This window comes from Dryas octopetala, chromosome 1 (genome assembly GCF_963921425.1).
Source record: "Dryas octopetala chromosome 1, drDryOcto1.1, whole genome shotgun sequence".
In the NCBI taxonomy this organism is placed as follows: domain Eukaryota; kingdom Viridiplantae; phylum Streptophyta; class Magnoliopsida; order Rosales; family Rosaceae; genus Dryas; species Dryas octopetala.
The window spans coordinates 8186725-8203840 of NC_141366.1; the positions used below are offsets into that span (position 1 = coordinate 8186725).

A 17116-nucleotide genomic window follows, 5' to 3' on the forward strand; every position below is an offset into this window, starting at 1 on the left:
GGTATCAGCAAATAGCAGCATATGGAGTTAATGACCTTTGGATCCTTAGTTAAAAGTTTGTGGAATTTAAAGGGTGCAATTGACTTCATCTATATATATCTTTGATTTTGGGGTCCAATAAAGGAACTTTATGATGTATAAAGGAAAATGAGGTACTAATACACATGCATAATGTCACAACCACAGTCACCATTCTACTCATTAGTATTGCTACTACAACTACCTCCCACCTCACCATAGCAATGATGCATCAGATCACACATTGCCATCACCAATGACACTCTCATATCAACCACTATTTAGCTGTCTGCCACACCCACCAGTATAATACCTAACCTATCTTCCCCACAATCTTAAGTAGTTGCTTTTCCCCACCACTGACAATTTTATGAGTTTTTTGTTGGAAACTCAGACCAGGACTGCACAAGATCCCCAGTCCAACAGGCAGGTACTTAGAAGTTAGAACCACGTGCATGTGTGTTGTTGAATAATATGAATATGAAACTGTGAAGAACTTGTATAATTCTGAATTCATTTTATAATAAGCATTGCATTACACTCTCATCAAGTTTTCTTTTTTTAACATTTTACCTCCTGGTAATTTTAAGTATTAACCAAACACAAGTCCTTAACTATTTCCCACACTTTTTTAACAGCCAACACAAAACTACAGCAAAACATGTCTCACCAGATTGCTTACTATGGAACGTATACATATTCCCATATGAAGCTTACTGAGATGGTAAGCCAAAATTTTCCCAACATGTCTTCCACCTTTCCCTCTTTACTTTTTGTTAAGAAGATGGGCTAGGTAGCGAAGTTCCTCAAAGGCATGCATTGTGTCTGCATCAAATCCTCCTGCAAACTGCATATCAAGCAAAATACATGTCTCAATCTTCTACACATTCAAAGGAAACCCAGCATATGCCAGTAGACGGCACAAATACTTTTGTTCTTATGCCACAAACCTGATGAATTCTGAAAGCGAATCTCACTCCCTGAAGTAGCATGTAGTCCATTGCAGGATCTTTCTCCACTGCAGCCTTTGAATGAAGTTCCATAGCCACCCTCTTCATGTACATCTTTGCCAACTTGACTGAGCCAAACTTTATCTGCAAGATTGGCATAGAATTATATATATGTGATGCAAAGACTTTCAGTATTCATTTACAGACAATAACAAAGTATACCTTGCTTAAAATTCCATTGTCAAGCATCCAATCTGTGGGTATTCGGAATTCCTTGCAATTACGCATCAAGGACTCCCTTGTCCGGAGAAGGTTATAAACTGTACGCTCCATCCTGTAAGAGAAGCAAACAATTAATAAGTTTGTAGCTACCGCAGATTAATTGCTCGGAAAAGCACCGATTATGGTCCTTACTTCTCAGACAAGGCAACCATTTTCTTCAGTGCAATATCACAAGGCAGTCGAATATCATCCTTGTAAGAAGACACTTCAGACTCCAATTTCTTGAGATCTCTATAGCTGAATGCTGCTTCTCGCAGTGTGTCAGCTTTCTTTTCTGGCCAATCAAAGTGCTTTAGGACTGCCCTCTCATCCACCTTCAACAGGATTCAAGCATCATAATAAGGAATCAGCAGATCAGACATGTAGTAATATTGAAAAGCATGCAGATCTTCCTGCTATCAAGTTCCTTTATCAATGAAATATATCTCTGCCTTATTCATAAGCTTAGTATCCCTAATGCCTTTTAAAGCAAATCCACCATTATAACACAGTAGGTCAAGCTATTGCACAAACAATTTTAAAATGGTTTTGATGGTCATGACAGAGATTAAGACTTACAAGAAAGCAAAGTTCGTCGTCGAGCCACTTCACAAATGCCACAACATCTTCAATGTTCTGATAAACTGCATTGTTCACCTCTCTTATCAACGAGTTCACAAATTCTCCTTGAGTCTCAACATCTGCCTTTATCTGCACAGGAAATGATGATTACAATCAATAATGATTTGCACTAGTTCCCAGAGATTGACTTCAAAAGACAAACTTTTGTCCTAGTCCATCTCATTACTGAGACATGGGAGAAGAACTATATGTTTTTTTTATGGCACCTCCAATCCCACATTGTAAAAACAGCAGTTTGACTGCTTGGAAGTTGCAAATGTTTACCGAAGGAAAATTATAGCTTCAGTAGAAAATGAACAAACAGACAATACAGCAGTCAACTGAACAAGCCATCACTTACAGCAAGCAAATGTGAAGAGCGGTTCTCAATTTCTCCAATCATGTTACTACGAACATTTGCAACATCTGGGGCATCACAAGTTCCTCCATTTGAAGAATCTTTCCTAGAATCTCTCTTCATGAGTGAATGATAAAACTCAACTACCTGTGGAGCTCGTTGTACTATTCCTGTGGTACTAGTCCTCGTCGCAAACTTGGGAGGAGGTGGTGGGGGCGGTGGAGGCGGTGGTGGTGGAACTTGGGCCGAAGCAGCAACTTTGATTCCACTAGAAACGGAACATGAAGGCCTCGGAGGTGGATTTGGAATACGCAAGGCCCTTTTCTCAACATCTAAGGAAGCTGGAATTTTATTAATTTCATGACAATTTTCAAAGAATTGTGACCTGTGAAGCATACCCAAATCATATTTTTGAGAAGTTACTGGCTCTGTATCCTTCTCCATTTCTTGGGCACACATAAAACCATCAGATTGCCTTCTCTTATTAGTCTGCACCAACTCTTCTGCACTGTACTTGGATCCACTTATTGAGTGTCTTCTTCTAGGACTTCTTCCTTCCTCTGAATCAACCCAACTTTTTTCCAAGAGACCACCTGGGTATTCTAAGTTAGGCAAATCCTCATCAGTAATAGGCCATTTTTTTAGCTTCTTTATTAGATTCAATCTCTTTACACTTTTGTATTCTAAGTACTCGTTGCTTCTACATGACAATGCTCCAGCAGATTCACAACTCCTCTCGACTGAATGGGGGCTTAGCGACTTATCAGAATTCACTGTGGAGCATGAGTTCTGCAACTCATTTCGTAAACATGAATTGACCCACCTCAGGTAGGCTAGCTCCTCAACCTCATTCAACCTGCTGATCTGTAAACCTTCAACTTGTTTACACAAGTCTTTGTTTGTATCTCTTAGCAAAGATGCCTCAGCTTTGATCTTCTCAACAATGTCACTCTGATTATAACCAATATAAATTGCAGTAAGGAAACAAAGCAAACCAGGACAACCAATAATCCAGTAAACTATTGGAAACTAAATCAATCAATGTGTTTGGTTGCAGAGAAAAATAGAAAAATCAATGAACTTAAAAGTAGTACCTCAGAAGCGTTTGCTAGAGAAGCCAACTGGGATGTCACAGAAGAAAGCTTGCAAGCAAGATTTCTCTTCTGAAGCTGTAGCTCCTTGTTCAGGCGCCTCAACTCTACAACTTCCATTTCCACGCTCCCTGATGCCGATGACACTGAACTTTCGTGGTCTTCTTTTTTCAGAGTCTCTTCGTTCCTCTCCGAAATCGATGATAATGCTACTACTTGCTCAGACAGACTAGTTTTCTCTTCTTCTAGCAATTCAACTTTTCGAGCTAGACCATCAAGTTCACTCCTTTTCACCTCAAGCTCACTCTCAAGGTCCAAAACTCTCGGGTTTCGCTTGCATTCCGATAACTCAGCTTGTAACTGGAACTCTCTCTCCTTAGATTCTTGAAGTAAGTTTCTCAAATGATCAAGCTCAATAAACAAGTCGCGGGATGACTGTCTCCGGTGGGTCTGATACACTTGAGGATGAACTTGATTAGCATTCACCGAGCATGACAAGTCGCCAATGAGAGACCGCTTGACGCGTGAATGAGAAGGCACAAATGGGTTCTTCTGGTTCGCCATATCAGAGCCCATTAGCGGCTGCTTCTTGGTTGTGACTGTGGTCTGCTGCTGCACCTTGGTCTTCTTGTCTCCAGCAAACCCTTTTACAATATGAGAACCCCATGAAGAAGCAGACCTCAATTTCGATGAATTGCTGTTGCCCTTCACATTCTGACACTTTGGTATCTGATTTTGGTCAGAAAATTTGGTTGCTCTTGCTCTGTTTTCTGATGGGTTCTCTTCTCTCATAGTGGACAACCAAAGTGTTTATACAAATTTCCCTAAAAAATTGGCACTGCACTGAAACATGGGTTGGTCCTAAACTCCACCAGAAGCTGAGGTATTCAAAAATCAACCTTAAATAATACTGAAAAACCTACTGGAACTGAGAGTGAGCTTAGAGAGTGTTGTGCAATAAATGGAGTAGGAAAGTTCAAATATTTGGGACCAAAATGAAAGGTGTGAGTATGAGGGTTTGAACTTTGAACCTTGAAATGGAGCTAGGTTGTAATAGTAGTGATTCTAGTGAAAGCTCCGATTCCAAGAATCAGCTGAGAGATTTGCTACAAAAGTGGCAGCTTTTCTTTATTGCCCCGACTTTGAATTTTTGAAATTTGAATGTCTCTCTTAGTACGAGGGTAGGCATGCAACGGTCGTGTTCTGTGCCCGGGACCCACACCAGGGGTTGTTGGGGTCCTGCCGTCCTGGGGATTAAGTTTTTTGACAGGGGCATGTTTGTAATTCAATATTCCTTTTAAGGGCCATGTCCAGTTAAGGCCCAAGGCACGGGCCCGTGCACTCATGTTTACGGCCCAAATCAGGACGACATAGGCACATAGCCCATTTTAATCTTTAGTAATTTCTCTGAAATTTTTACAAAATATCTCGAACGATAATCAACAAAGTACACTTGCAGACTTGCAAACTTGCAGAGGTATATGCTATATGTCATCTTTCTCTACTTGAGCTTCAACTAATTTAGGTCCTCTGGCTTTTCGGAGAGCATAGTACGTGGTTTTATGTCTGTCTATCAGTAACCATTTCCTCTTAGAGCTGTTCTGCTATAAACTTGAAGTTCATAGTTCACTCGCTGTATAGGTTGTGTTCTTTTTCTTCTATGTATTTTTGTAGTTGATTCACTCCGCAGCTCAGCATGGCCTAAGAAAGTTTGAAGGGAAATTTGTTGGATGAATTGAAAATGGCGGGGATGACTTTGACAAATGCGCAAATTGGTGTTTCTAATTTTCAGAGAAATGGGATTTTTGCTACGAATTGTAGCCCAAAACCATTTCCTTTATCTGGGTTTTTGATTTCCCGGAGACCCATTTTCGGTATTGGCTTCTATGAGAAGAATGTGAAGGAGAATCGGGGTTTCGGTATTAAATTTCTGAATCGTGGAACAGTTATTTGTGCCTTGTCGAAGGAAGGGTCTGATAAGCGGTCAGTCGGTGGTGAAATTCTAGAGAAAGAATTTGAATTTAAGCCATCGTTTGATCAGTACTTGAAGGCTATGGGGTCTGCTAAACTTAGAAGTGATGAAGATAAGAAGCTCAGATCAAAAAAAGAGAATCCAAAGCATAATTTGAGGAATAAAGGTGTTTCCAGGACACAGTTGTCTGAGGAGAATGAAGAGCATGTGAAATTGGGGAAGTCTGAAGGGCATTTGGATCAAAAGAAGGCTTCAAAATTTGCAAAACGTTATGAGTCAGTTAGAAATACAAATGGAATCACGGAACGCAGTAAAAGGTTTAGAGAGTTTAAGGATGAACATGATAGCACACAGAGCAACAAGTATGAAAAGGAAAAGAAGAGGACAATGAGAGATACAGGAGATGGGAGGTGGTCGAAATATAGTGGTAGGCTAGAACCAGAATTGGAGTTCAAAGGTAAAAGTGAAATGGCACGAACTGCAAAAGAAGGCCCAAGAGATTACAAGTCGATGGATAAAGCCTTTGAGAGAGGGAAAATTGGTGTTAGAAGGGAATATGGATTTGAGAGCAACCACATGAATGCTGAGATTGCCACTGATAGAGGTTTTGCTCCTAGAAGTGGGAAATTAACTAAGGGTGGTAGAGATTTCCCTAAAAGGGTTTATGACAATAGTTTGGAGGTGGAAAGAGCTGCATTTAAGAATTTTGATGAATTCGGTGAAATTATGGACAAGCCACGAGTTTCACAAATGGAAATGGAGGAGAGAATCCAGAAGCTAGCAAAGTGGTATGTGCTCTACGTATTTTTCTCTTCCAGTCTTATTGGATTTCTCGTTAGCGCATTAATGTTAAAGGAATTTATGTTAACAGGCTGAATGGTGCAGACATTGACATGCCTGAGTGGATGTTTTCAAAGATGATGCGAAGTGCACAAATCAGATTCACAGATCACTCAATATTGAGAGTTATCCAGATATTGGGAAAACTAGGAAACTGGAGACGGGTGTTACAAGTCATCGAGTGGCTTCAAATGCGTGAGCGCTTCAAATCCCACAAGCTCAGGTATTTTTCCCTATAAAAAGAGTAGAGCATTAAATATAAAGTTTGGCATACACTCCTGCTTATTAAAGTTTGAACAATTTCCTTGTAACTTTGAAGTCTCTTTAAACATTTTCATTTAGTTTCACTGTTTTGTGTCATTTAATGGGCTGGCAGTTTAGAGCTACAACAGAGTTTCATTAAAAAAAATGCCACAGTCAGAGGATAGAGTCATAGAACTTTTAAGGAGTGAATTTTAGATATCACCAATATTATTTTTAATATCTTATACGAATCATCTATCATTGGCAGCAATTCTTTCCAATTGTTGCTATGTCTGATTAGCATGCTCCTAGGGGCAGTTCAATCTTTTCCCTGTGAAACAGAAATTACCATCTTTCCAATTTTTGCGTTTTTTATTCAAGACTTGTAAGAGGATGGCATTTGCATAAATAATTTACCTAATTTTTGGAATTTTGAAAAATAATTTCATTGATTTATACACTATGCTGCTTGAGATTGTAATTTCTTGGAAATACTTTTTTTGGAATGAATAAGTGGTGCTTGTTACTACTCTCTTTTTTATGACATGATAAGAACCTTGTCATTAATCATTACATGTGAGAGCGATTTGAAGTGTTTCCTCTTTAAAATTCAGATACATATACACAACTGCACTTGATGTACTTGGAAAGGCAAGGAGACCTGTGGAGGCACTTAATGTATTTCGTGCTATGCTGGTAATTCACATAGATTGTTATTATTTACCGTATGCTTCTTGCTCATGGAAGACACTTTTAGTTAAAAGGGAGAAGTAATACATTGACCAACCAATATTATCTTTTCTTTTTCTTTTCTCTCCAGCAACAAATGTCCTCCTATCCTGACTTGGTAGCTTATCATTCTGTTGCTGTAACTCTTGGACAAGCGGGGCATATGAAGGAGCTTTTTGATTTAATCGATACTATGCGGTCTCCTCCCAAGAAGAAGTTCAAAACAGGGGCACTTGGGAAGTGGGACCCTCGGTTGGAACCAGATATTGTTGTCTACAATGCGGTAAGTAGTACTTGGTGATAATTTATGATCTCTAACTACATCTCTTTGTTATTTCAGGACCCACCTGAGTGACTATTAGTTGTCTGACACATATTCAAATCTCAAGACTCTTTCAAGCTTTTTCTAGTTTTCATTTGTAGAATGCTTCTATAGAAAAATCTCCTGTGTTGGACATTTATGATTGTGACACTTATGTTAACCAGTGTGCTACACTCAGTTGGACCCTTAAAATGTTACCCTTGAGTTTCTTAAAAGTACAGAGTTATAGAGGTTTGCACATTATTCATGTCTTCTCCTGTAATGAATCATAAATAGTTTGATATCTATTAGGATAAAACGGATGTCTGCTTTTTATGAAATGAATAATAATTAACTCCAATTACTAATAGTAACAGTAGAGGTTCTTAGTCCACTGAGTGATTTAAATTTTTCTAAGAGATGTGTAATTGATGTAAAAAAGGATGGAGTTCTATATATTGCCATGGGCATCTCAGATATGATATACACTGGTGTAATATGTTATATATTTATGCAGGTATTAAATGCTTGTGTTCAGCGGAAGCAATGGGAAGGAGCATTTTGGGTTTTACAGCAGTTAAAGCAACAAGGCCTACAGCCTGCCACTACAACATATGGACTTGTGATGGAGGTAATAGTTGCCTCTAGTTTCTTTCTTGTGGTCCATTGTATTTTAAGTTTTTAACTGATATATTAACTCCTCAAACTCTATTAATTAGTTTTCAAGTATTTTCTTTTGTCATGAAAATTATCTATGTGAGTTTTTATAGTGGTTATTCATTTGCTCTTCTAGGTTGCTTCAACAATTTCTCTGCTAGCCTAAAATGTTTCAATCTAACTTTTATATAAAATTGATTGGATACTCTATGTTTGTAGCAAGCCCTCTTCATTTCACATGAAAATGGAGAGGAGCCAGGACCTATGAAATCATGCTATAGATGTTGAGTCACTAAAAATTGTCATAAAGAAGCCACTCTTTAGTATCAAACCTACCCACTTCTATCTGCCTTACAGCCTGAGGCTTAAACCCTTCAATTAGACAAATGGTCTCTTTCAGTCCAAAAAAAGACTAGGTTATGAAATGAGCTCGTGGTTTCATGTCTGGGCTGGTTTTTTGGTATTATCTGCAGATATTCTGTTTCATTTTTAGCTTTTAAGGAAATAGGATATACACTTATTGAACATAAAGTAAATTTAAGTAATATCCCCTCAATTATTTTAATTTTAATATGGTCATCTGCCCGTCTAACATCTTATCTCATTATTGGGTTACTTATCTGCAACTTTTTGAGCGAATTTAGGATTATCCATAACTCACTGAACTGACACTTCAGCTGGACAAAGAATTTCATGAAGCTCATTATTTTATAGGATTTGTGAAGCTGGTACCAGGCTGCTAGATTACCCTGAATATCCATTTCGAAATTTTAGATACCTGAAATTGTTTTTGCTGAATCAGGTGATGTTTGCATGTGGCAAGTACAATTTGGTGCACGATTTTTTCAAGAAAGTGCAGAAATCTTCTATACCGAATGCTCTGACTTACAGAGGTATTTGACTGGAATACTGTTCACCTGGTACTTTAATGTAGATTGCTAATATTGGTGGTTCTTTATACATACAGTTATTGTGAAGACTCTTTGGAAAGAAGGTAAAATAGATGAGGCTATATTGGCTGTTCACAACATGGAAAGACGAGGAATAGTGGGTTCTGCAGCTCTATATTATGACTTTGCTCGATGTCTTTGTAGTGCTGGAAGGTGTCAAGAAGCACTAATGCAGGTGATTCATGCTTAGTCTGTTTCAGTTATATCAGTGAAATGCATATTATGTATTTATCGTTTTCAACTTTTTTACATTTTTTTTTTTTTTGCTTGGCACTTCAGCATGCATTATACCTTTGAGATTCTAAGAAAGATTTTGCAACACGCTGCAAAGTCAGATCTTGCCAATCATAATAGTTTTAGTTTGGCGTCCTATTAAAAAGTCTTTTAATGATTTTCCCTTGTCATGTTAATCTATCAAATCTTATGAGTAAATGGAATGGCCAGAAATTTATCACTCTCAATATTCATCTTTTGGCCTGTGATCTTAATATTTAGTGTATGGGTGGTTACATTATTCAGATTTGGCTAAACTATAACATACCTAGAAGGTTACATAACATGTTCTCACATTTTTTTCCATAATTAACAGTTGGATCACATATTATGTCATTCTTTCTTTTCACAGATTGAGAAGATATGTAAGGTTGCAAATAAACCTCTAGTAGTGACTTACACTGGTTTAATCCAAGCTTGTTTGGAATCTGGAAGCATTGAAAATGGGGCATATGTTTTCAGCCAAATGGAGAACTTTTGCTCCCCAAATCTTGTTACTTGCAACATAATGCTGAAAGCTTACTTGGACCATGGGAGGTTTGAAGAAGCAAAAAATCTGTTCCAGAAGATGTTAGAAGATGGGAACAATATCAGCAGCAAATCTGATTTTAAGGTTCGGGTAATACCAGATAACTACACGTTCAACACTTTGTTAGACACATGCAACACAGAAAAGAGGTGGGATGATTTGGAGCATGTGTACAAAAAGATGCTACACCATGGCTATCACTTCAATGCTAAACGACATCTTCGGATGATAGTGGATGCTTGCAAAGCTGGAAAGGTATCATTTTTTAATATTAATGTTTTACCTCTTGGGTTATAGTCAGGACTTGCTTAGAAATGTGTAGGAAGTAAAATGGTTTGCATATAAAGTTTCTGTTGGAGTAAACGGCTAATCTCCACAAATGATGGCCATAATATTGAGAAAAAAAGAAAAGAAAAGAGAATTTATCTTTTAAATTCCAACCTGATCTTCTGTTTAATTTTGATAAAAATATTTTGTTATACATTAGGTAAACAACAAAATCTTTTATTGGATATTAACGTGGGTATAATCAAAACCTTGTTGATACTCTGGATTGCAAGTACTAACGGGTCTGGATGCCCGGCTGTGGTTTGTTTAGTTATCTTTTTTCTTTCTCCCTCCACATCCCCAAAGAAAAAGAAAAATGGAATTTACATATATAATTTAGATTTTATTTTTTATTCACTGGTGGAATCCATGCATGGTTTTCAGGGTGAGCTACTGGACATAACCTGGAAGCACTTGACTGAGGCAGACCGGATTCCACCCGCCCCTCTCATCAAGGAATGGTTTTGCACAAAGCTGGAAAAAGATGACTATGCAGCTGCTCTCTCCTGTATTACCAATCCAAATCTCGGTGAGCTGCAGGCATTCTCGAAGATGGCGTGGTTGAATTTGTTCAAGGAAAATGCAGAAAGGTTTCAGAAAGATACTATTGTACGGTTAGTTTGTGAGGTTAGCATTCTTGTTGCAAAAACTGATAGGCCGAACCCTGTATTACAAAATCTTTTGGCATCTTGTAGAGAACTTGATAGAACCCGTTTAATGGGAGCTGGCATTAAACCAAGCGAAACTGTATGTTCAATTCAAACTGAACCAGCTTTGAATTCTTGATGAAAATATTCATATTTAAAGTAATTTCTTTCTGGTAAATTCTAAACTAACAAAGAATCCAAGTGGTCAACCTAGAAAATAAAGAATTTGCATTGCATCTAGCTTTCCATGTAGAATATGTTCTAGCCATGAGAAGAACTTATTCCAACTCTGGCAAAGAAGCTGATTTTGTTGGCCTTTTTCGCTCTTGGGCAAATAAATGTGTCCCAAATCCCAATAAATTTTTTTCTTTTTTTGAGAAACAACAATAAAATGTTACCGCCAAAAACAACTGTGCCCACACCACACGAGCAACACACCGGCCAGGTTGCACAGGGGTACTCCCTTGTGAAAAGCCCTTTGTGACGAAAGAATCAAATTGTTAATAATATGTTTAAATTAAGTGGGATGAATAGTTTTATAGATGATTAATGGCATCCATATGATTCAAGCTACTCTGTTGGCGACAAGAGACATCAATAAAATACAGCAACATTAAAATGAGTTGTAACCCTGAAGGATATCTGTAAAATGTAACTTGAGCATAAAACACAAGAACAACCAAACAAAATTTCTACCACAAAATGAACCCACTAGTCCTGGATAAAAGCTTAATTGAGAAAGTAAACGATCCCAAAACATAAAGTCTAGATAAACAGAAATGGAGGCAGTAGCTGCAGCTTGCCCTTCGGCACACTTATGAGCTTTAGCAAGTAATCTTAAGTCTTATCAGACTTGGAGGCAGTAGCTGCAGCTTGCCCTCTGAGTCTACCAGTTCTCCTCGCAGCAATCAGACCAACCTTCTGGCCAGGAGGAGCATCACGCCTGACTGTACTTGCATGTCCAATATGCTGGTGGTTACCTCCTCCATGAGGATGCTCAACTGGGTTCATAGCCACACCACGCACCTTAGGCCAGCAGTTCCTCTTAACTCTGAATTTGTGGTAAGCGTTACCAGCCTTAAGCATAGGCTTCTCAGTTCTACCCCCACCTGCAACTTGTCCAATCATGGCACGGCAGCCACTTGGAACAATCTTCTTAGCTCCAGAAGGAAGCTTAACCCTATAAGAACAAGTGCAAACAGTCACAATCATCTCTTAAACTAAGCATTTAGGGTCAGACAATGAAATATAACAGTAAGCATGTCACACAATATCATGCATCATGTGAATCTGCATAATTAATATTAACGCAGGCAAAAGATGGAAAGTACTTTCAACAACCAGAAAACAGAAAACCGGATTAGTATTGTGGCCAACAATACCGAAAATATGACCTTTTTACTAACTTCTACAATCTTCTGTAACAATATAAACAGAATCAAGATCGAAAGTCCGTTCAATCCCAGCTTTCAATAACCAGAAAATAGAAAATTGGAAAGAATCTAATGTTCATGTTGGATTAGTATTGTGGCCAGAAATACTGAAATTATGACCTTTTTACTCTTACTTCGGCAAAACAGGACCTCAATAACAGCCAATCCACTAATCATTTATAGTTGTGAAGATGCAATAGACGGAAACTAAACAAAAATGCCACCCAACCAAAATGAGCCAATAATCATTTTTTAGCTTCTCCTTGAATCTAATGCCAATATCGTGAGACTGTGAATAACAATACATACTGAGCTAATGACAATCACCCTACCAAGGAAAAATAGATTTTCAATAAAAATCTCATCTTTTAGGTATCATTATCGAATAAAAAGACAAAGCAAACTCTTACGCTCCAAATATGACAATGAAGAATACTCAAATCAAAGACTGAGACAGAAACAAAATGAAGATATAGACTGAGAGACCTGGACGTATCGTTATCTGGGTTGTGGCTGATAACAACAGCGTAATCACCAGAAGCCCTAGCGAGAACTCCACGGTCACCAACATGGTGCTCCACGTTGCAGACCACAGCTCCCTCCGGAATCGATCTGAGAGGCAACACGTTCCCTACGACCAGATTGGCCTTCTTCCCACAGTAGACGAACTGACCCGTGTACATGCCCTCGGCGGCGACGAAGAGCTCGTTCTGCTTCTTGTACCTGAATGGGTGGCGGAAGCTGACTCGGGCGAGTGGAGCTCCACGACCCGGGTCGTGGATGATCTCGGTCACCACACCTTTCAGGTACCCATTTCGCTCGCCGTAGTCGAGGCTCCGGAACCGGGCCGGACCCTTGCGGTGGTGAGTGTGGGACTTGAAGACGGACCCGGCACCCTTACGCTGAGCTCTGATGACTCTCCCCATCGCTGAGAAACTGAGGGTCTCTCTTCTCTGCTAGCGGCAGCGAAATAGGGTTCTTCAGACCCTAGAATTTCAATTTATAAGGACCAGAGAGATGGAATTTGTCGTCTCTAAAACCCTAACGAGATGGCCCAAAATGTGAATATCTGAATTCACATTCACAACAAACTGGGCCTAATGGTTAGAAACCCAAATGCAGGGGAGGGAATGTGAGGATTTAAATTGGGCCAAAAACCCAATTTGGCGCTACTCCAAGGCCCAAAATAAATAGAGCATCGTGGATCAGTCTTTACGGCAAAATGAAAAGTTACAAAACTTCCTACTCCAAGTCCAAACCAACTATAGCAATATTCGAATATTATTTAAATATAGATACTTGTGGAGCAGCATTTTTAATTTTTTCAAAATAAATACTAAAGAAAATTGTCAATTTCGACCACACGTGTAGTGCTCACACAAACATAAAACTCGTGTGTGTATACACAAGTAGTCAGGATTGTCATGGCAGTGACTACACGCATTTTCCTTTTCAGATTAGAGATAGAGAGGCCCAATACCAAATCAAGTATTTACAGACTTAATCTAGTTTGGGCGCCTAGTCCTATCTAGAGTTTTGAGTAAGCATCTAACAAAAAAAAAAAGAGTTTTGAGTAAGCATGAGTGGGTGCTCAAACTTTAGCAGGCCCAAATCCATAACAAGACTGATCTTTGCTAAATCCCAACGCCTATATTTATTCTTTGGAAACAATTGCAACACAAAACAAATGCACCATTTCCTGATATGGTTTAGCTTTGTCTTGGACCTTTAGGACTAGAAGAATGCTCATGCTCTTGGCAATCAAACATAAAATATATTATTGACTGATATGGTTTCTCATCAATAATTTGATTTTCAAGGGTATCTTCATCAATAATTGCATGCTGTGCAAGGCTGCCACACTTATAATTCTTTTATTTTTTAGTTTTTGGCCAGACACTTATAATTCTTTAAAGAATGCATCTTTCTTCAAAAAAATTTGTTCTTTCCAACATGCAACTCACCTGGGGTGGGAAGATGGAGCTTTTTGAAACTTGAAATTTCCCAAGCTACCATTTTTGTGGGGATGGATCTAATTAAGAAGAAGTCCAAGAACTGAAGAAAGAGTCTTTTGGCTAGAACTTTCTATTTATAGCCAAATAAAGAGTCTAATTTATTACTTTTAAGTGCCAAATGGCCTTGATCTGTTGACAAAAAGGTAGTATTCTTGTAGACAACTGCACTCTAAAGTAATAAATGATGTCATAACTTAATTTAAGAAAAAATAGGTTGCTAAGGATTCAGCAAAGGGTGAATTCAATATCAGAAACCTAATAAACGCACAATTTCAGATTTAAAGATATATAGCAACAAAAAAAGAACATTGTTGGAAATATCATGTACTATAGAATATGCATTAACATATTGTAGACTTGCAGCACATATATCATTCAATTGGTATCATGCATGGAGGCAATGTAAGGCATCTATTGATGTTGAGCAGCCTTCTTAGGTATACATCATTTTTAGTTTAATTAACATGTAATAAAGACGATCTTCTCTTCATGAATTTAATTCAAAGTTAGATACATGTACACCCACTGACCCACCATTATTAGGATGGCTTAGCTGCTAGCCCATTTTGGAGGACTTGTATAGCTACTTGTCCTTGCTTCGTCACCATGATTGATGGCTTAATTGGCTTACAACTTTTCCACTTTTCCCGAGTTGTAAAGAAACGTGATAAAGTGGTCTTTTGCACCCCATTTTGGCCTTTTTATAGCTTTTCAATATGACCTTTTACCTATATTACCCCTTGGGAATAATTAAACCGACTTTTCTTTAGTTCTTCTTTGGAGGCTCATTAAACTTAATTATAGGCATAGACAATAAGACAAAGAGAGAGGCTTCTCTTTTCGCTAAGGATTGCATACATTCATTGTGTTTAAATACATAAGTTATATACACTGGTGACGAAAAAAATTTCATTTTTAATGATCGAAAACCTTCCATGCATCATATATGAATGAGAGCAATTACAGTTGAATTCAATCCCAATAATTACAATGACACTAATTAAAGAACTTAGTTGCCAGTAACTAAGCTAGAGCTAGCTCAACACATATTACTACACTAGATAAAGTGACTATATATATTGATCTGTTTTGTAATGTTAGATCAAAATTTCCAATCAAGGCAAAGTTATTAAATATAAAGTGATACAGTGAGCCAAGGTATGAGCTTTGCTTCACGTTGCGTTGCATTTCCTTTGCTCCACTTTACAGAGGTTCTTCTTCAAAAAATAAAATAGAAAACGCCACATGCATGCTCATGGGTGTGGTCATGACGTACAGCCAAACATGCATGGGTTACATATTTAAATAATTACAAATTGGGATTAAAGATATATAATTAGTTTTGAAGCAACTCAATTTTTCTGTAACATGCAACAATTCCCCCATCTTTGTTTTCTTATTTTCCAACAAAAATGGAATTCAGTATATAAATATTTTCCTTATAAATAAAAAATCGAGTTATATAGTCTCTCTCTCTCTCTCTCTCAATTTGCTATTAATCAATTTTATATATATATAGATTAGTGGGAAGTATATATCTTGAAAAAAATTAGGTACTTCCCAAGCTAAGTTGGTTGACATTGGTGGACAGGGTACAGACCAGAAGTAAACATCAAATTTGGTAAGTTTTAAGCTATAGCTAGCACTTACACATCCAAAAATAAAAAGACACCTAGCAACTACCATATATATAATATATATTATATTAATTCCACGTAGATGCATGCTCTCTTAAGATTAAATATTCAAGACTGATGCTTTTGGTAGCTAAATTAATATATTAAACTAAGAATGAAAATTACCTACAATAAAGAACTGTCGGCAGGAATAGGCTCTAACCATATACATATATATAGACTATTTCTATTGAGGTATATATTAATTTATTTATATTGAATTATGACCTTGTTGGGGCCCACATAAGTTGTTTTGTGTTGATCCGAACCGTCTTTGATAAAACAAATAGACGGTTTCATCGAAAATATTTGATTCATCCATTTTCGATTAGACAAATGACTTATGATTTGGCTAATTTTTTACAAAAATGATCTATCAATTGAGATATAAAAAATGAACGATTTGAATCAATACAAAACGACTGGTGTGAGTCTTAATAAAGTATATCTCAACATAAATAAGTTGAGATATATCTCAATAAAAGAAGTATACATATATATAAGAGAGAGAGAGTAAAGTTGTACTGTGCAATGTGCATGTGAAATTTATTAAATGATTGCTAGTTCGTGGTTGAATTAATTCATCGGTTGGGTGTGGCACGTACAATAATGAATTAATGCAGCGACCCGTGAGATGGGCCAGCAGTAATATTACATGGACCAGAAGTAGTGTACGTGACATATATATATATATATATATATAGCTATTAGCTAGCTAGGGGGTCCAGGCATTTGGGTTTGGTATACCAATTTCCAATTATAATTAGGCAACTCACCTTTTAAGGGTTCAAAGTTCAAACCAAAAACAGATCCACAAACTTCATCTACATGTTTGGAAATGATAGGGCACTTCCCATATATATATATATGCACCTATCTAGCACCACCTGTCCATCTGATCCTACACTCATTACCAATCATCAAGTGGTATTCTTTCTGTTTTTTTTTTTTGGCCACTAGTGGTATTCTTTCTGTTTAATTGACTTTCTCACAACACAACGTGCGAGCTAGGTTCAAGGGCTTGTAAGAGGGAGTGCCAAAATTTTTATTCGGAGTTAAGTTTAAGATGTTGTTGACTGATCTTATTATGCAATAACATGGCCATAAGTTTTTTCCTTACATAATTTTAGATTCGATTATTTAGTAAGCGCATATTTTGAAAAGTTAGAATTCAAAATTTAAACTTAAAATCTAAGTAACAAATAAGTATTAATTGACTGACGAA

At 37.5% G+C, this 17116-nt stretch overlaps 3 protein-coding genes across 4 annotated transcripts; 1 reads left to right on the forward strand and 2 right to left on the reverse strand.

Annotated features, from left to right (window-relative positions):
* Positions 1-678: 678 nt before the first annotated feature.
* Positions 679-4272, reverse strand: LOC147297309 (protein CHUP1, chloroplastic-like). Of its 2 annotated transcripts, XM_086228884.1 has the most exons (8): positions 3303-4272; positions 2799-3159; positions 2212-2768; positions 1809-1940; positions 1383-1564; positions 1191-1302; positions 969-1112; positions 679-865 (listed from the first exon to the last, which is right to left on the reverse strand). In XM_086228884.1, the coding sequence occupies exons 1-8, from the start codon at positions 4089-4091 to the stop codon at positions 785-787; spliced, it is 2358 nt and encodes a 785-aa protein (XP_086085010.1). In that variant the 5' UTR covers positions 4092-4272; the 3' UTR covers positions 679-784. The 2 variants fall into 2 exon arrangements, with proteins under 2 accessions (XP_086085010.1, XP_086085009.1); XM_086228883.1 differs by having other exon boundaries at positions 2212-3159.
* A 494-nt stretch (positions 4273-4766) lies between these two features.
* Positions 4767-10938, forward strand: EMB2279 (pentatricopeptide (PPR) repeat-containing protein). The gene is made up of 9 exons (XM_086248938.1): positions 4767-6059; positions 6143-6334; positions 6969-7050; positions 7175-7366; positions 7902-8015; positions 8844-8934; positions 9009-9166; positions 9617-10048; positions 10505-10938. Exons 1-9 carry the CDS (start codon positions 5041-5043, stop codon positions 10904-10906), a joined length of 2682 nt encoding a protein of 893 aa, XP_086105064.1. The 5' UTR covers positions 4767-5040; the 3' UTR covers positions 10907-10938.
* A 423-nt stretch (positions 10939-11361) lies between these two features.
* Positions 11362-13186, reverse strand: LOC147297311 (large ribosomal subunit protein uL2x-like). Its single transcript, XM_086240969.1, has 2 exons — positions 12687-13186; positions 11362-11947 (listed from the first exon to the last, which is right to left on the reverse strand). Exons 1-2 carry the CDS (start codon positions 13124-13126, stop codon positions 11605-11607), a joined length of 783 nt encoding a protein of 260 aa, XP_086097095.1. The 5' UTR covers positions 13127-13186; the 3' UTR covers positions 11362-11604.
* Between the last annotated feature and the right edge of the window lie 3930 nt (positions 13187-17116).